Source organism: Petaurus breviceps, unplaced genomic scaffold, assembly GCF_028583685.1.
Source record: "Petaurus breviceps papuanus isolate PSGF00001 unplaced genomic scaffold, PetGlider_PUasm1.0 37, whole genome shotgun sequence".
Classification (NCBI taxonomy): domain Eukaryota; kingdom Metazoa; phylum Chordata; class Mammalia; order Diprotodontia; family Petauridae; genus Petaurus; species Petaurus breviceps.
The window spans coordinates 95,081,019-95,101,945 of NW_027186296.1; the positions used below are offsets into that span (position 1 = coordinate 95,081,019).

The 20,927-nt window shown below is 35.1% G+C and overlaps 1 protein-coding gene and 1 pseudogene across 3 annotated transcripts in view; one reads left to right on the top strand and one right to left on the bottom strand.

The window, feature by feature from the left end:
• The window catches only part of LOC138169527 (large ribosomal subunit protein bL35m pseudogene), a 339,868-nt pseudogene that overhangs the window by 294,099 nt on the left and 24,842 nt on the right, over positions 1 to 20,927 (top strand).
• RAB11FIP2 (RAB11 family interacting protein 2) overlaps positions 7,824 to 20,927 on the bottom strand; it is an 86,799-nt gene continuing 73,695 nt past the window's right edge. For 2 of the 3 annotated variants that reach the window (XM_069099050.1, XM_069099052.1), the window contains one exon: positions 7,824 to 12,227. In XM_069099050.1, the coding sequence (XP_068955151.1) occupies positions 12,000 to 12,227 (228 nt within the window). In that variant the 3' untranslated portion in view covers positions 7,824 to 11,999. The remainder of the gene's footprint in view (positions 12,228 to 20,927) is intronic. The other variant, XM_069099051.1, reaches the window with a different exon arrangement.

Genomic DNA, 20,927 nt, shown 5'->3' on the forward strand with positions numbered 1-20,927 from the left:
TGAGCAAGTTACTTAACCCCAATTGCTTAAAAAAAAATAGGGAACCCCCAGGATTTACTGAATAGTAAATTGAGATGACATGGTCAGACTTGAACTTCAATTTGAAAGCTGAATAAAGATGTACTGAAATAGGAAGAGACCTGAGATAGAGAAATAAGGCTGTTGTAAGAGTCTAATTTCCTATGTTTGAAAATTCAACCTTGTTCCTAACTCCATACTCATCACCCCATATAGCCAATCAGTTGCCAACCACCACCACATATCTCATATTTATCCCTTTCTTTACTCTACTCATTCTCTACTTCACATAAGGTCTGAAGCACCAATGCAATATTCACAGAGCCAACAATCATGATAAATATATCTTAATAGTGTTTGATCGCAAAATAAAACAAACTACAGACTCTCCATACAGAAGACAGAAGCAAAACATTTATTCAAACCGAAAACCAAATCCCCAAACCAGTAAGCCAATTCCATCATAGTAGCAAAGAAGTTAATAAGCCACAACAGCACAGAGAGCCACAACATCCTTAAGCCTTCCCACAAACCAACACAAGACCAATATTTATTCCCAAGCCTGTCTCCCTTGGAAGCATTCTCTCCTCTCAACCATCTAGCTTGCTCTGATTCCCATTTCCTGTGTGTTCTGCTCCACCCTTCAGCATACTCCTCCCACCATAGGCTCCATGTGACTACATTCAGCCAATTAGTGGGGGGCAGAATATATTTTCAAAGCAGGGAAGGTCTTCAAATTCCCTTAGGCTTATTAAGGGGCAGGGAAAATCTTCAAATTACCATTACAAGGTCTTAATTCAATATCTCTTCACCTCTAACCTGGATAATCACTGTAACTTTCTAACTGCTTTCCCTTCCTCAAACTTTTCCTTTTTCCAATCCATTTGCCACATAAATTCCAAAGTGTTTTCCTAAAGTGCCCCTTGGTGTCTGTAAAACACTCCTTCCTTACTACACCTCATAGAATCCCTAGTTACTCTTAATCACGTCTTCCTTCATTAGGCTTTCCTTATCCTTTATTTCTCCAAAAGCTAGTGCTCCCCACCAAAATTACTTTTACTTGTCACATCTTTAAAAAATTTATCATAGTAGAAATATGTTTAAAGCTAGAAGAAATCATAGAGACCATTTAGTTTAATATCCTCATTTTACAGATGAAAACATTAAGGCCCAGAGAGTGATTTGCCCAAGGTCACATAAGTAGTTAATGGTAGAGTTAGGTTCAAACCTAGTTCCTCGAACTCTATCTAGTTGCTCCAGACAGCCTCCTTCCTTATATGTGAATATGCAGTCTCCCCTCCCCTATACACAGGATAAAATACTTGAGGGCTGTCACTGATTTTGGTCTTCGTATCCCCAACCTCCTAGAATCATAAAGAGATGATTAATAAATGCACAGCACAGAGCTATCATGGATGCCCGAAGCACTCCACTCAGTAGAGAATGAACCATTCATTCAATTAATACACATTTATTAAGATTATGGGCTTTTCATACGGTATTAGGGATAGAAAAATAAGCATTTCTTACCCTTGGGGAGTTTGCATTCTAAATGCAACACACTAAATTGTACTGCCTTCAAGCCTGCTTGCATACACAAGCAAGGCTTTATCACGCGTTTCACTAAAATCTCTATATAGTTTCCTAACCGTTCCTGATTTGCCAATCTGGTAACCATATTTTTAAAAAGGGGGAAATAATGTTAATTCTCATGTGATTTGTTCTTGATGAAACCATGCTGCTTGGCAGACTGCAGCTCACCATCTCTTTTTCATTTACTCACCCTCTCTTTAAAAACCTGCTATATAATTTTGCCAGGAATTGAAGTCAATTATGGACCTAAAGTTTGTCAATTACATCTCCTCTGTCCCTCTTTTTTAATATGGAAACATTCACCCTTTTACTCTCCAGTCTTGCAGGATCTCTCCTGTTCTCCATGATCTTTTCATTTTGGATAGTAGCTTATCAATCACATCTCTATTTTCTCAGACCTTAGAATATAGTTCATCTGGGTCCTGAAAGGACTAGTTGATCTCATCTCCTTACCTACCTTGGATATTCTCTTTTACAGGAAAAATGCATCTAGAGTCAAAACAAGATTGGAGCAGAGAAACCTTCTATTAGTTATTATTGTTAGATGCACCTTGGACAGTGGATACTTTAATCCTTTTCACCAGCTTCAGATCATTCTTCGCTTTAGAAATCTTGACACTAGCCTTATAAGACAATGTCCCACATTTGTATTTATCCTGTTATGTTTCCTTGCTTTTAAAAAATCTAAGTGGGGGCAGCTAGGTGGCACAGTGAGTAAAGCACTGGCCCTGGAGTCAGGAGGACCCGAGTTCGGTTCCGGCTTCAGACACTTAATACCCACACACAAAAAAAAACTAGCCGTGTGACCTTGGGCAAGTTACTTGACCCCAATTGCACTGCAAAAAGCAAAAAAAAAAAAATCTAAGTGAAAGATTTTCAGTGTATCCATATTCAAATAATTCACATTTTTCCTCATCAGAAAAATCTTTCCCATTTTTCCTCATCAGAAAAATCTTTATCTCTTCAAAATTTCATTCTTGAGAGCTTCTGATCCCCACCCTAAAGAATATCATTCATAAGATCCAAAAAAGCCTTATCTTGAACTCTTAAAAAAAAAACCTATCCTTCATAAATCTTGGATGATTACTTAACTTGCTAGTTTTATTCTTCAGTCACAAACTCTATAAGGAATGACCACTTCCTGCCCCATGGCTGCCATCGATTCTACCAGAGAAACTTACTCCTATTACATTTTGGTAAGAATGGGTTCATACTGTAATTTTCTCTTTTTGGTTTCCCTACCTTTTTTGAAGGATGAAAGTGTTATTTAAGCAAATTAAAAACCATTAGCCCTTTTTATTTTTTCTTTTCTTTTCTTTTTGGAGGGGGGAAGGCAGTGCAATTGGGGTTAAGTGACTTGCCCAAGGTCACACAGCTAGTGTGTCGAGTGTCTTAGACCAGATTCAAACTCAGGTCCTCCTGACTCCAGGACTGGTGCTGTATTCACTGCCCCAGACCTTTTGCTTTTGGAAAAAAGTTCCAACAAATGTATGGACAATTGATATCTCCCATCATTACTATAACATGCTTCTGCACCAAGTTTGCGTTCTGTTATTAGAACCTATTTATTACCTCTTTCTAGGCAAATGTCCTATAGTATACTCTGATGACAAAATCATTTTATTCTACTTCTATAAAATTTCACCTAAATGTTCTCCACCATGCTGTTTTCCCCCTCTGATCTGTAAATTTCTTCACCTGGGTATATCTTCTCACTATACAATGCTGTGGCAATACCCCTCTTATCTGTGGTATTTCTTCCGAATAAAGTATACCCTTCCATAATAACATTTCAGTCACAGGTCTTATTTTACCAAATGTCAGTGATTCTTCAATGATCAACTCTGCCTCGTTGCATTATTAACCTTTGCATCATCTTACCTGTAATGTATAATATGCATTCAGATTTATACATTCAAGGCCAGGAGTTTCACTATTTGCTCCTTTCTCAAATTTTGTCTCTAGTGATCTTTTGTTTGTCTCAAAAGCTATTCTTACTTTCATGCTGTAGCTATAAACTCCTAGCTTAAAAACCTTTTAGATTTCCAAAACTCTAGCTAAATAGCATCTTAGCAGTTTCTATGTTAGGTATGCTTTATCCCCAGTGAGAAACCTAGAATTTCTGTATTTTATATATGGTCTAGATATCCAAGATCCCAATCTTAATTATCTTCCTAACTAGTTGTTTCCTTCCCAGATTTATGTTTCTCTTCTATATTCCCTCAATAAGAACCATGGATAAAAATACTACCTTTGCCCTAGGTCTTCAGCTTCTTGAAGAATGCAATCCTTGGCAATGCTTTCTAGGGTCATTTTGGCAGTATTATATATATCCACAGCATCAACACAAGTATACTGCAGCTATTTTTGACAAATCCTACCACATCTTGAATCTATGCCTCAGGAAAGCACCAAGTCTCTCTACTGTTATTAGTTTGCCAAACAACTGCCTCAGTACTCCTATCAAGTACCTAACATTACTCCTTTTTGGTTGAATTGTACTGAATGATCTCTTACCTAACAGTATCTGTATGCCTACTTTTATCTTTTCCTAGAGGACAAAACAGCCACTTTGTTTTTAGAGTAGCCAACTCCCTCCTCTTCAGAAAAGAATTTCCAAGTTTATTTTTTTCCAATTTATTCATTTTAACTGCAAGTGTTCAGTGGTCGTTCTTTCCCTGTATCACTCAACCTTCAGATCCAGATTGGGCTTCCCTTCTGCCTGTTCTGATCATTTTACTTATTTTTCACATAGGAAGACCGTTCCCATTTCTTTCTTTTTTTTTTAAGGAACTTATTCTATCATCATATGGAGTACAGAGGTATTTTTCAAAACCCTTCACCTTTTCTAGGATAGAGAAAAGTTGACATGTTAGCTTTGCCAAAAATAAAAACCCTGCAATTCACTGCTAAATTTTTCCTATTCAACTGCTATGTGTACCTTGCCTTACCAGCTACCTTTCTGAGTCACCTCTCCTCAGCTCCTTGTCAATCTTCTTTCTCCTCCTTCAGGTTCAGTCATTCACCTAATTTACTCAAATTTCCCAAATTTCTCCTATCCAAATTCAATCTCCAGTCCTGTTCACAAATTCCTTCTCCTTCAGTTCAACCCTTTCACTCTTTTCTGGTCTCCTTCTGCCACACAATTTTCACGTTCAAAGAGAGACTAGGGAAAAGTGAAGGAATTGAGCTTAAATAAGGAGAAAATAGTTAAAGTTAGAGAATGAACTTTGAAGAAAAATTCAAAAAATCCAATTCAGATGCTGGGTTTCAAATGGCAATGGAGTCATATGGTGGCTTTTAAATAGGAAGCAATATAAAACTGATAATAACTCAAAAATAAGTGTCATAAAAATCTAGGAAATATGCAACCAAAAAAGGTGAACAGGTCATTTAGCAAGTGAGATATAACAAACGGACCATCCAAATGTTACACTGGTATTCAGGACATAATAAAAACAATCAAAGAAAGACTGTCACATTGAGTAGATGCTTTCTGAAAGGTCTGTGGAAAACCATGGACAAAGAAAAGTGTATAGGATAAAAAGGTTTTAATAAGAGTATTTCATATTAAAATTTTTTTGCAATGACATTCTTAACAACAATTTTGTAAAGTAGGTGGTATAAGTATTATTATCCCCATTTTGAAATCATGCAAAAAAGTTAAATGTCTGAGGTGAGACTTGCATTATTCTATGCTGACTCACAATATTCCACAGCTTCCCTGAAGAATTATCTCCAGCACCTCACATGGCGTTGTTGCTGTTGATATTCCATCATTTCAGTCATGTCTAACACTTCATGAGTCCATTTGGGATACTGGAGCGGTTTGTCATTTCCTTCGCCCGCTCATCTTACAGATGAGGCTGAGGCAACTAGGGCTAAGTGACCTGACTAGTCATACAGCACAGCTAGTGTCAGAGGCCAGATTTGAACTTGGAAAGATGAATCTTCCAGATTTCACTCAGCACTCTCTCCACTGTGCCACCTAGTGGCCTCAGGCACACAGCAAATGATTAATAACTGCCTGATTGATTTATCTACTCTCAAGTGTCTGACTTCAATTATATGTAGAAAAGCTGGTGGATCAACTCCATAAAGACCTGTGAGAGAGACAGAGAGAAAAAGCAGGAAAACAACTAGGAGAATACACAAGGCATGATTGAGTAGGAAGAAAAATATGAATCTTTTACACTCAAATTGGCAGTCATTTATTAGAGGGATAGGTTTATAGACTGGACTACAGAAAGGTTTCATATTTAAGAATAATAGCCCAACTGAAATAATACAAATGGCTTGACAAATTCAAATATTCTGAGAAGGCAGGGCTCCTATTTAAAATCAGTAAGGATTTTGGAGTAGACAAAGATGACAGCACAAGGCTCTGAATCTGACAAGTATGTTTATGTGCAAATATTTGAGTGTTGGTCCTAGGAAAAACAAACTTCTGGGTAACACAAAATATTTCCAAGATTCAGCCAATGAATTTATTTTCTGAAATATTTAACAGGCAATGTTTAATAGTCATTTATTAAGCACCTATATATCAAGAAACGTGCTAAGCACTGCGCATATAAAGCAAGACAATCCTTGCTCTGAAGTAGCTCACACTAATTGTGAAACAACATAAAAATTACTATGTATAAATTAGATATAGATGAATAAATTACCACAAGGGAAAGGCACTAGCATTGAGTAAGATGGGGAAAGGTTTCTTGCAAAAGGTAAGATTTTAACCTGAAGGAAGTCAGGCAATGGAGATTTGGGAGAACATTCTAGGAATGGTGAAAATATGTGGAATTGGGAGATGGAGTGTCTTAGGTGAGAACAGCAATGAAGCCAGTGTCACTGGATGGCAAAGTTATAAGAGGGGAGTAAGGTATAAGAACACAAAAAATAGGAAGGGACTGGGTTATGATGGGCTGTAAAAGCTAAAGGATTTTACATTTGATCCTGGAGGTGATAGAGGGCCCCTGAATAGATGACATAGTCAGATCTGCACCTTGGGAAAATCAGTTTGAAAATTGGAGTAGGAGAGAGGCTTGAGGCAGACAGACCAACCAGAAGGATATTGCAAAAGTCCCAGAATAAGGTGATGGAGGCCTGCACCAGTGTGGTGGCAGTGTCAGAAGAGGGAAAGGGAGAAGGGGGTGAATATGAGAAATATTAGAAAGACACAATCTACAGCATGTGGCCATTGATGATATAGGGGAGGTGTAGAAGTGAGGATTTAAGATGACTTCTAAGTTGCAAGCCTGGATGACTGAAAGGGTGGTGACCTCAACAATAATAGGAATAAAAAAAATGTAAAAGGGGAATCAGTACATTTTTAATGGAGGGGGTGTGTGTGTGTTAATGATTATATATGATCTCTTTCTACACAATTTCCCACTGAATAGCCTATAATTATTTTGTTTGCTTTCAGCATCTTCTAAATGTTCAAAAACTAGCTTGGTAGCATTCTTCTTTATTACTTTTTTTTTATGGACCTAATGAAAACTAGGTGTTTTTTTGTTTTTTAGAGATTTGAGTACTTAAATGTTCCATATACGCTGGAACACTAACTTGAAATTTGCTATATGAAATGTAAGGCATTATACTTGACAATTTTTTAGGTCTTTTTAGTTCAATTATTCAAAGTATATTCATTTTGCAACCTAATTTTTCTAACTTTAGAGACAAATGGTGGTAGTACAATGGACAGACTGCTGGATTTGTAGTCCAGAAAAACCTAAGTTCAAACTCAGCCTTAGAGTCTTATTAAGTATCATATCACAGCAAGTCACTTTAACCTTTCTCACTTCAGTTTTCTCTCTCTCAGGTTCCCAGAGGGTTAGACTAAAGAGTCTCTAAAGTCCAACACTACTCTAAATCTATGGGCCTATAAAATGTGCAAAATATTATATTTAAGTTGTATGAATTTAATTGTTTGACAATCGTGTTTGAATAACATGTGTTACTACTATTTAATCTGTATTTTCATACTAATGTATGACAAAAAAATGTTTTTATCCAAACAACCGTGTCTAAATGTTCATGTACATACTATAAAGAAGACATGTAGGTGATTCATTTACTATTCTCTTAAATGTTTTTCAAATGCTTTTATACTTAATACTCATTCTTACAGAACATATGAAATTAAAATATTCTATACAAACATAATGAATAAGTCACATGCTAAGGTGTATACTAAACTAAAAGAAAAGCACTACTCTGATATACTTAGGAAATTTATTAATATTTTAGACATGCAATTAAATAAAATTAGAGATGATTATATTAAGATTATACACTTTAATGAGCTATAATAAATCAATACTTATGGTTTGTAATAGAAAAATTCTGGTTCTTCATGCATCAGATTACATAAATTTGGTATCACATTAATACAATATTTAAATATACTTGTGAGTTTTGTACCTTCAAAAATGTGTACAAGTTACCACAGTATTTTTAATAAGACAAATATGTACTCTTCTGTTATAAATAATGTTTATATCTTTTGCATACCTGCTAAATATACACATTCTAGGATCTGCAGCAATTTTTCATACTTCAAAATACAAAACATCTGGAAGCTTCTAACATGAATAAGCCTAAATGTATTATTTGTAACAGATTTCAATTCCACATAAGAGTGGATTCTTTGACATAGAAAATAAATGAAATAAATGATGTCAACTCTAGTTTAATGCTTGAAGAGCTTCTACACTTCTTAATAAATGCATCTGAAAACCCTTCATATGCAGATTAGTTAAGGTGCTATCTATTGCATATTAAATACTTCCAATGATTACATCTGGATTATTAAAGTTATAAATCCATTAAAATGGAGTTTACAATGGAAGTGCTGACAGACCTTTAAATCTAGTATCATGAACTAGCAATGCCATAATCCTTCACCTCTTACTTCAAAGAGAGTAAGTGAATCAACATGCTCTTAAAGTTCATTTTAACACACACAACTTACACCTACCATATCTACAAGATGTATGAGTACATGAACATCAAAAAGTTTCGGTGTGATTTACAAATCCAAGATAGGCTCTTTTTTAAAAGCTATAGAAGAAAATAAAACCTCTGGTACAATAGTTATTGTAGATATATTAAAGAAAGCAGTTCTGATTTCTTTTTAAAATTTTCTTAATCAAAGAAAATGTACCCTCCCTTTGAGGAAGATGGGGATGGGGGTAGCATATGGGAAGAAAGCAAGTTATTCACTGATGAGCTTAGTTTTGCTTAGGCTTCCATTCATGAAATCTTTTCAATAACAAGGCAACATTTTCACAGCTGGAAAATTACAACTAGCTCTTGATTTCCTGCCAAAAACAATAGATGTAGTTGTGGCTAATCTATGAAGAATGCTACATTCATGCATGCAAAGGTGACAAAACAAAGCTCGATACAAAATATAGCAGCAAAAAGTACCATCTAAATGTTATACATTCTTCAGGAATGGGTAATAAGCTATCATTTTATTTACAACTCTAAGATATGACCCTGGTATTGTCCCATAAGTGAAAGTTAAAGAATTAACTGTAGGCAAGTATTTCCAAAGTTATTATCATTAAACTGGAATTAATACTGACATGAAATTTGCATATAGAAGTGATTTTATAAAAGAAAAACTTAAATTAATAGAAGTTTCTCAGCTTATAACAGGGTTTAGGTATACTGTATAAATTGTTCTATGATTAAAAGATCAATGAAATGTTTTTGAGTATAGAGATGTGTTTCAGCACAGAGGAAGAATGTGTTTATAAGTATCATACTTTCTGTTAAAAATTCATTAATTTTACCCTCATTTCTAAACTAACCTAAAAAAATACATAATCAAATCTCTGATAATTCAATTATAAAGTTATATTTCAAAAATACAAGCTAAGATATTATTTCCTGCCTTTTTGCAATTCTAGAAATTGAAGCCAGTTTTGTTTCTACTTTCAACCAAGGACAGATTAAAACACTTTTATTTGTAAACAAAATTGAGGAGTAATTTTTTGTCTGCTTTTAAATTACATTGATTTACAATGTAATCATAATGAAAATAGCATTCAGCTCTAAGTAATGCAATAGTAACCAATAACTGAAATAGTTTCAGATGGTAGGTACTAAGTGCAATTAAAATAAAGTTTTAATATAATACTCATTTTGGCATAAAATGATAAAAATGGACAGCTTTTGATTCCTGATTCTTTATGCAGGGAAATAAAATACTCTCCTTTATATCTGACTGTATCATATTTACGACATGAGATATGTGGGTATCTATGACAAAATAAACATTAGTTTATTACATAAAAGCATATTTGGCCAAAGTATACTAAAATATCCAAGAATCTTTGTGGCAGAAATGAATGACCCCCAATCTTATATTTTGATCTTTAAAAAAGATTTAAGAAATGTTTTATTTTTTAAAAAATCTAAGTGAATCATAATGATAAAAATCATACCCTTGGCACCAGATTAGAAAATATTTGTCATTAGGAACTCAAATGGGGGAAAAAAACCCCACATATTTATATTTGAGGAATAGTCACCACAGATTCTAAACACCAAACAGTAAGTTGGGGAAAAAATGGCCAAAATCAATTTTCCATTTCCCATTTTCCTAATTTTAGAAAATTAACTACATGCTATACTTAGGAAAATTATTTCAGAATTTTAAAATGATACTCTCTTAGGAGAAATAAGTAAATATCATGAATAAAGGGCCAGATCCTTTGGATAAGTACAACCAATATTCTCTGACCCCCAATATTAAAGTGATCAAAAAGATGATTCTAAATACTATTTTAAAAAGAAGTCTTTTATCTAGCTCTTTTAATTAATCATATCTACTTTATTTTTTTTAGTTAAGTCAAGCCTTTATAAATATCAGAAAAATCACAAATTTCATTAAAGAATAGGGACAAGATGATGTAGAAGACATATCCCAAATTGAAATGAACTTAACTTCTTAACATTAGGAAGATAAAGCTTCCTTCTTAGCTTATCACTATAATATTTTTTTTAAAGTCACTGAACAGAAAGTTTAAAAGCAAAACAAAAACTTTTTCTTTCACTACTATATTTCCATCTGAAATGATGGGATAATTTCACATGCATTTTACAACAATATCTAAAGGTGCCCTATAGAAGTAACTAAGCGTGCTTTGTAGATGGATGAAAAATGCACCAGAAGAAAAAAAAACATATCACTAAATTGAACCTTCAAGAAATGTAAATACATATTATTCTTTGAATAAAGACATGCAACTAAAATTTCACAATCCCTTTATCTAGCCCTTTTTGGGTTTAAGTTAAAAATTCCCTAACCTGAAACTCTTAATGTTTAAAATGTATTTTGCTTTTGTCAATACTCTTACAACACTGTCCATTTTATGCTCCTTTCTAAACATCTTATGTGCCATTATTATAAATTATTCAAGTTTTGTCTATATCTTTCCTCTTCCTCCAACTTTCTTTGATATTTCAGATTTTTCTCTTGTCCACATCTTTAAAAGCCTCCAATATCTTTACAAAAAATTTTAAAACCCACATATTTTATTAGTTTTTTACAAACTTTATAGTTTTCACACAAAACTCAAATTTTAGGATAAACAAAATATGAGCTCCAACAATATCTAAGTTGATAGTTGAAATATCCTAAGAGAGTCTCAATATTACATAAGTATGACAATCCACCACTTTTGGGCCATTTCTTCTGATGAATACCAGGAATGGATTTTAGAGTATTATATTACACTGCAGTTTACTTTCAAACCAGGTATCACATGGTTAGGATTGAGTCAAAACAGTCTCTGCATAAACAGTAATACTAAAAAGATCTGATTTTTGTTTTGCACCAGTAAATAAAACACATTCACACATTCACATGGACATGGGAAATTCAACCTTAAAACGAATTAATTATAAATATAAAATGCTTATCTGTGCATATATGTAATTAGTAGTTCTGTGGCTAAATATTATCCTCAAATTCATTTCTGAAAAAAATAAAAAATTTATCATTTCAGAAGGCAGGATCTGAATGATGAAAAGTCTTAGCAACAGACAGGCATTTTGGAAGGTGAATGTTACTAAAGTAAATGTCCGCACCAATAGACTAATCAGGAAGTAGGTAAATAGGCTTAGAAGGCCTGATATACACCCAAGGAAAAGATACACACCCTAGATAGGCTAGCCTTTTTTACTTTAATGGTTTATATTATTTAGCTCACTTCAGAGATGACACATTTTTTTTTTAGCAATCTCTACTAGTATTTAAATTTAAAGCAATTTCTGGAAGGTTAACAGGAAAGAAAAATAACAAAATTTAAACCTACTGTACAGAGTCTTCCACTAGAATTTTTTAAAGTATAAAATGCAATGAAACTGAGTTATTAGCTCTTAGAAAATTTGCCAGCTTTTCTTGAAGGTTCATATGGCACTCTGAGAATACTTGGAGTTTCTTCCATTACTCTTACAAGAAGATTGTCAATGTAGTCCTCAAGTTCACGGATATGGGTATCTTTCCTTTTAAGTAGTTCTTTGTGTTTCACCAGTTCTTGTAAAACTTCTTCATAGGTAAGACTTCGATACCCTGCAGTGGCATCAAAAGGATTGCTATCCTGGAACAGGATAAAAATACTAGTTTTATTAGATGTTATGTCACAGGTAAACAACAAGGTCCAAACAAAGACTTTGGGGAATCAGAACAGGGGAAGATAAAAGAGGAATGGAAATAAGTGACTGTTAATCAATCCTGAAAAAGAAACATGTTTATTACATAATATTTTTCTAAACAAAAAAGCAACAGTATCTATTTGATTATCAAAATCTCTAATAAAAATCTGCACAAAGTTTATGCTGTCTCAAAAACTACAAAACCTATTCCATTTCAATCTGTTCAGTACATTGCTTTCCTTTCAATAACAGTATATGCTCTATACAATTTATTGTTTTTCAAATTAAATTAAGGTTCTTTTCTTTGTTTCTGTCATAAGGCAGATCTCCCTTGACAAACTGCAAATGGCTTATAATTAGAATCAAGTGGAACATAGTACTTATATTAAATCTACTAAATAATTTTATAGGTGGAAACTTTAAAAGAATGAAAACTATGAATGAAGGTGACTAGTTTATCTCTGAGGCATCTCTATGTGTGATAATATATGGTTCCAATATAAAATGATAACATTTTCATGAGTGGCTTAAGGACATCACAACACACAAAACAGCATTTACAACATAAGATATTGATTTAGAACATAACAAAAGTATAGGCCCCACATATAAGGATGATATCTATGTTTTAAATACCAATATACGTGTTAAAATAGCGATATAGAATTGTGGTTATAAAATCATAAAACCACAGAATATTGGGAGTTGTAATGTAACTCAAGTTAGTGCAAACTACACTAGAAAAAGAATACCTATAACATAACTGGCAACTGGTAATCGGGTCAGTCAATAAGCATGTACTATTGCATACTATGTACTAAAAAAGCACTATGCTCAGTGCTAGGTATACAAAAAAAGGCAAAGGATGGTTCCTGCCCTCAAGGGCTAACAATCTAATCAGGGAGACAACAAGCTAACAAATATATAAAAACAAGTTATATACAGGACAAACAGGAAGTAACAAGGAAAGCACTAAAATTAAGAGGGACTGGGGAAGGCTGTCTATAGAAGGTGGGATTTTAGATGGGGTCTGAAGGAAGCCAGGAAGCAAAGATGAGGAAGGTGAGCATTCTAGGCTTAGGGGACAATCAGAGAAGATGCCTAGAGTTGAGAAATGGAGTGCCTTGTTCATGGCGCAACAAGAATGCCAGTATCATTGGACCGAAGAGCATGTGGAAAGAGGAGAGGTATGACCTGTAAGACGACTAGAATGGTAGGGGAGAGGGAGGCATTGGTTATGAAGGGCTTTTGAACAATAAACAAAAGGTTTTGTATTTGATCCTGGAAGTTAAGGAGAGTCACTAGAGGAGAGAGACAGACAGACAGACAGACAGACAGACAGACAGACACGATCTGACCTGTGCAAAGGAAAATTACGTTGACAGCTAAATAGAGGATGGACTAGACTGGAGAGACTTATGGCAGCCAGACCAAGCAGCTGGCTACTGCAACAGTCCAAGAATGAGATGATGAAGAACTGCACCAGGGTGGTAGCAGTATGAGAGGTGAAAAGGGAGTGTATCCAAGAGATATTAATTAATGAGGTGAAAACCACAGGCCTTAGCAATAGATTATTTAACCTGCTGGAAATGGGAGGTAAGCGTTTTGGGGAAATAATAAGGAACAGCAGATGCCATCTAGGGCGTGAGCCTGAAGGAGTGGAAGGATGGTGTTGCTTTTCACAGTATATCAAAACTGGGGGAAAGAATTTAGGAGGAAAGAAAAGTTCAGTTTAGGAAAACATGAGTTTAAGATGTCTACTGAACTCCTCACTATCTCACTACCCATATACAATCTGGATAAACAGAACATAATCAACAAGGCAAAGGTATTAGTATGGGGGGGGGGGGGGGGAGGGGAAGTCTTCTTGTAAAAAGTGAGATTGTATTCATTCATTCCCAAAGTGATAGTAGAGTCTTAACACAAACTCCAAATTCAGGAAGTAAGGCTGTAAGAATGAGTTAAAAAGAAAAAGAATCCCACCATAAAGAGCTATAATGGTTACAGGGAAGCCTAAGACACAAACTCAGAAAAGAATGAATTGAAAACATTTTTAATTAAAACTACAAAGAAAATTATAACTTGGACACAAAGTTCTGCTAGATTTCCTGAATGCAATGAATCAAGAATTTAAAAATAAAGTACTTGAAATTAGTTTTAAACAAAAAAACAGAGAAACAGACAAAAACTGGAAAAGAAATGAGTACTAGAAAAGAAAAACTGGAAAAAGAATTAACAACTTAAGAAGTACAATAACTTATCCAAATATACAAGAGACTCCTTTAAAATTAAAATGGATCAAACAGAAGTTAATATCATCAGGAGATAAACACTGACACAAAATCAAAAGACTGGAAAAAGTAGGAAAAAAGTATCTCCTATTAAAAATTAAAAAAAAAAAACTTTACTCTTAGAACAGACTGGAGACAGGTAATTTAAGAATCATGGGCCTGGGGGGTGCAGCTAGGTGGCACAGTGAATAGAACACCAGCCCTGGAGTCAGGAGGACTTGAGTTCAAATCTAGCCTCAGACACATAACATTTATTAGCCTTATGACCTTGGGCAAGTCACTTAACCCCAACTGCCCTGCCTTCCCCCCTCCAAAAAGAAAAAAAAAAGTCACAGTCCTGTATGAAAGCTGAGACCAAAAAAAAGGGGGAAAAAAAGAGCCTATACATCATATTTCAAGGAATCAAAAACTGCTGAGAACTATGAGAACCAAAGAGAGATAAGTGGAAATATATTTCAAACACCCTGAAATAAAGAATTTTATTACTAAGGAACCACAGATAGACTCTCAAAAGATTTATCAATGACTACTGTACAAGAGTATAGATCTGTGAATATATTCCAAAAGGCAAAATATGTAAGTATATAACTATTAATAAGCTACCCAGAAAAACTGAGTAACATCATACAGAGGGAAAAAAAGATCTTTAATGAACTAGATGACTTTTAAGAAGTGATGAGGGAGTAGAAGTAGGTCCTCCCCGCAGCTCCCCGCTTTTACCTTCCTCAATTCATACAAAAAGGGGACTCCAAACAAACTTTGGAGTACAGAACCCACAAAATGACACAGAGAAACTAACCTCCCGCTGAGGACAGCAGCACAGTGCTCTGGTAGCTAAATCCAGCCCCACGCCAAGGCTTCAGCCCCAGGATGGGACTGACCAGGCGTCGGCTGGAGGGACTCCAGATCACCAGCAGCTGTGGTCATTTCCAGATTTATCAACACATAGATGCGAAGGACAAAGTGAGAGATCAGTGCAGTATGGACTTTAGGACCCAGTAGTTGGGAGTGCCTCGGCTTTTGCCCCCAGGGTAAGAAGCCGCTGAGGGCTGTGATGCAGCCACTGCTGCCACTTGGCAGCTTCAGCTCCTGGCCTGCAGAGTGTAGGGGGACAAAGCAACCAGTCTGAGGGGTAATCGCTCTTGCTTTAACCTACTTGAATCTCCATTGCGGTCTAGGGTGGAGGTACTGGGGTGTGTGTCCAGCTTGCCAGAGCGTGTGGAGGCTTCAGCAAGGGCTCCCAACTAATACTTCCAGCAGCTGAGAAAACCCCAGCGTTTGGGACAGAAGCTCCCCTGTCTGGTAGCAGTCCTGCTGTGGCAAAAAGCCCAAAAGTCAAGTAATTGAGTGGCAACATGCCCAGGCAAAGGAAACAAAGCAAACAGAAGAACCCAACATTAGACAACTATTTTGGGGATAAAAAGGATCAAAGCATGGTACAGGAAGAAGACAGTGAAGTCAGAACTCCTGCACCAAAAACATCAAAGGAAAATACAAGCTGGTTACAGCCATAGAGGACTTTAAGAAGCAGATAACAGAAGTGGAGGAAAAATTGGGAAGAGAAATGAGAACGATGCAAGAAAATCATGAAATGAGAGTCAACAGCCTGACTGAGGAAAGTAACACCTTAAAAAATAGACTAACTCAAATGGCAAAAGAGGCTCAAAAAGACAATTAGGAGAAGAATGCCTTAAAAAACCGAATTTGCCAGATGGAAAAAGAATCTCAAAAGCTCAATGAGGAGAATCATTGCTTCAGAATTAGATTGGAGCTAATGGAAGCTAATGACTTTATGAGAAATCAAGATGGTATTAAACAGATCCAAACAAATGAAAGAATAGAAGACAACGTGAAATATCTCACTGGAAAAAACACTGACCTGGAAAATAGATCCAGGAGAGATAATTTAAAAATTACTGGACTACCTGAAAGCCATGATCAAAGAAAGAACCTAGAAATCATCCTCCAAGAAATTCTCAAGGAAAACTGCCCTGATGTTTTAGAACCAGAGGGCCAAATAGAGCTTGAAAGAATCCACCTATCACCTCCTGAAAGAGATCCCAAAAATAAAACTCCTAGGAATGTTACAGCCAGGTTCCAGAATTGCCAGATCAAGGAGAGAATATTACAAGCAGCCAGGAAGAAACAATTTGAATATTGTGGAAACACAATCAGGATAACCCAGGATCTGGCAGCTTCTACACTGAGGGATCGAAGGGCTTGGAATATGATATTACGGAGGGCAAAGGAGCTGGGATTAAAACCAAGAATTACCTACCCAGCAAAACTGAGTACCATGTTTCTGGGGAAAATATGGTCATTCAGTGGAATAGGGGACTTTCAAGCATTCTTGCTGAAAAAACCAGAGTTGAATAGAAAATTTGACATTCAGATACAAGAAGCAAAAGAAGCATGAGAAGGTAAACATGGAAAAGAAATCATAAGGAACTTAACAAAGTGGAACTATTAACATTCCTACATGGAAAAATGACAATTGTAACTGATGAAACTTTTCTCAGTATGAAAATAGTTGAAGGGAATATCTATCTATCTATATACAGATCTATATCTAGAGAGAGAGATATACATATGTCTATATCGGAGGGTTTACGGGCGTATGAATACATATGTGAATGTGTGTATATATGTTTACAGGTAGACATAGATAGAGGGCACAGGACCAATTTAATAGGAAGGGATGAAACTTAAAAGGTGAAATTAAGAGGTGAGAGAGGAATATAATGAGAGGAGATGGGGAGAGACAGAATGGGGTAAACTAAGAGGCAAGGGAAAATGGTTACAATGGAGGGGAAGAATAGGAAGGCAAAAGGGAATGGGTCAAACTTATTCTCATTGAATTTGGCTCAGGGAGAGAATGAAATACACACTGAATAAGGTATCTCACCCTACAAGAGAGTAGGGGGGAAGGGGATGAGAGGGGGGATGATGGAAGGGAGGGCAGGCTGGGGAGGAAGGAAGTTGGAAGCATCCACTTTTGAAAAGGGAAGGGATCAAAGTAGAGAATAGAACTAGTGGGAGGTGGGATAGGAGGGAGGGAAATATAGTCAGTCTTTTACAATATATCTACTATGTTAATGTTTTGCATTAGCTACACATATACAACCTATACTGAACTGCTTATCTTTCCAGTAAGGGCGGATGACAAGGGAGGAAGGGAATAAATCTGAAATTCAAAGTTTTACTATCAAATGTTTAAATATATATATATATATATATTACATATATATATACACACTATTAATAAAACTATTTTACATGTAATTGGGAAATAAGATATACAGGCACTGGGGCATAGAGATCCACCATGCCCTACTGGAAAAATCAAAGGGGGTATGACAGAAGATATGGGAGAGAGCAGATTGGAGGAGGGGATTTACTGTGGAACTGCTATTTTGGGGCAGTGGGTAGGGGAAAAATGGGAAGAAAATGTGTAACTCAAAATCTGGCGGAAATGAATGATGTAAATCAGAAGTTAACATAACATATGGAAAAAATAAGTGATGAAAAAATTAAAGTTGAATAGAAAATTTTAAATACTGACAGAAAAAGAAACATAAAAAGGTAACTATGAGCAAACTATCACAAGTCACTAATCAACAACGAAGTGTTTACATTCTAACAGAGAAACAATATAAGTAGTATTTCCTCAGAATCCTATCATCATCAAGGGTCACAGAAGAAACTACACAAGAGAAATTGGTGGTGGTTTTGTTGTTTCCATTACCTTAAAAAGAGGGAAAAAAAGAAACATGCTAAAGAGGAAAAAAGGGAGGAGATGAGTAGAGGAAATCATTTCACAAAATTGGGGGGCCCAAGTTAAATACTAAACAAATGAGGAGGGAGTAGTGGAACAGCATGACACTTGAACTTCATTTTCTCATGAACTGATCAAAGGAGTAAAGGATATTCACCCACAGTTGGAGAGAGAAATCTAGTTCACTCAAGAGAGACTAGAAGGAAAGGAGAGGGAGGAAAGTGGATTCAAGGAGGAGGATGGAACTCAAAGAATGGGTTTAAAAGGAAAGAAATAAGAATTTGTGACTGGATTCTGGGTGAGGAAAAGAAAAGGGGAAATAGGGGGAGCAGATTGCATCAAACCTAAAATACAGGTTTTCCTCACCAACCTCTTCTTTGTAAAGAATAAGGAGGCAAGAAACAAGTGGGAAAAAGTATATAAGAGATTAGGATAGAGAGAAATTCACAATTAATTCTCAAAACTGTGAACTGAATGAGATGAACTCAACAAATGGAATAAAAGAGAGAATACACTAGAAAGCAGATTCAACAACATGTGGTTTACTAGAAATATACTGGAAACAAAAAGATTCATAGAGTTAAAGGGCCTGAGATAATATTATGCTTTAGCTTCACTCAAAAAGGCAGGTAGCAGTCATGATCTGAGAGAAGGAAAAAGGAAAAAAAAAAACAGACTTGATTAAAAGACATGAAATGGGAAACTAAGGGGCGTCTAGGTGGCACGGTGAATAGAGCACCGGCCCTGGAGTCAGGAGAACCTAAGTTCAAATCCAACCTCAGACACTTAACACACACAAAAACAGTAGCCGTGTGACCTTGGACAAGTCACAACCCCAACTGCCCTATCTTCTCCCCTCCAAAAAAAAAAAAGCAAGAAAAAAAAAAAGCAAAGGGAAACTTACATTATGTTAAAATGTACCTCGGAAAATGTTAGCATATATATGTGTGTGTATATATATATATATATATATATATACACACACACATATATATATACATATATATATATGTGCTGAATGGCATAGCATCTAAATAGTTAAGGGAAAAGTTACATGTGTTAAAGGAAGAAATGACACAAAAAAACTATTAACAGTAGGAGATCTCTATATATATCCTTCAGACCTAGATGAATATAATAACAAAAGACAAGTAGAATTTTACATATATAACATAGCTATGGCCATTGCTGAACGGGAATAAAAAGGAGTATACATATTGTCATCAGTATAATGTAGGCTTTACAAAAACTGATCAAGTACTTAATGCATAAAAACTTTGCAAAAACAGAGAAAAATTAAGCACATTGTTTAATGACCCAGACGCAAATAAAAATTATATACAATTTAGGGTCCAACAAAATGACAAAAAATTAAAGATCTAATTCTAAAGAAATGGTGGGTCAAAAAACAAATCAAAGCAAAAATAGGTAATTTTGTTGAAGATAATAAAGAGACAACATATCAAAATTTTGGAATGTTGCTAAAGTAGTCCTCAGGGGAATCTAAATCTTTAAATATGCTCATCAATGAAAGAGAGAAATAACTGGTCAATGAATTAGATATGAAGCTTAAAAAAACAAAAAAAAAACAACCTAGAAAACCAGTAAATTAAAATACCAAATAAACACGAAAATAGAAATTTTGAATATCAAAGAGAATAACAAAATAGAAAAAAAAATCTAATTAATAAATTAAACTAGAAGTTGTTGCTTTGGAGGAAAAAAGTTAAATGGAATAAAATTAGCTAATTTGAATTTTAAAAATAAAGAAGTCATTTTACCAATATAAAAAATGAAATAGATGAATTAATAATAAATGAATTAGAAATAAGATTATTTGAAACTATTCTGCCTAATTACATGCCAATGAAACTGATAATCTATATGAAATGGATGAATATTTACAAAAACATAAAATGTGTACATTAACAGAATAAGAAATAGAGGGCTTCAATAACTCAATCTTAGAAAAAGAAACAAGAAGTCATAAATAAGCTCCCAAATAATAAACACTCAGGACTAGATGAATTTATGAAAGAATTCTATCAAACACTCAAAGAAAAATTATTATTATTATTTATTGCCTTTTGGAGGGCAATTGAGGTTAAGTAACTTGCCCAAGGTTACAAGGCTAGTTTTTTTGTGTGGATGTTAAGTGTCTAGGGCTGGAACCAAACTCAGGTCCTCCTGACTCTGGGGCCAGAGTTTTACTCACTGCGCCACCTAGCCACCCCAGAACAATTATTTTTAATACTATGTAAGTTTTTTGAGAAATGGGAAAAGACAAGGTCTTACTAAAACCTTTCAATGATACAACTATGATTTTAAAACTTAAACCAGAGAGAATCAAAAAGAGAGAAAGGCCAATGTCCCTAGTGAATATTAACAAAAAATGTTAAATGAAATATTATCAGACCAGAGTAACATCAAAGATTATACACTAGGGGTGGCTAGGTGGTGCAGTGAATAGAGAACTGGCCCTGGAGTCAGGACGAGCTGAGTTCAGATCTGACCTCAGGCACTTAACACACACACACACACACACACACACACACACACACACACACACACACACACAC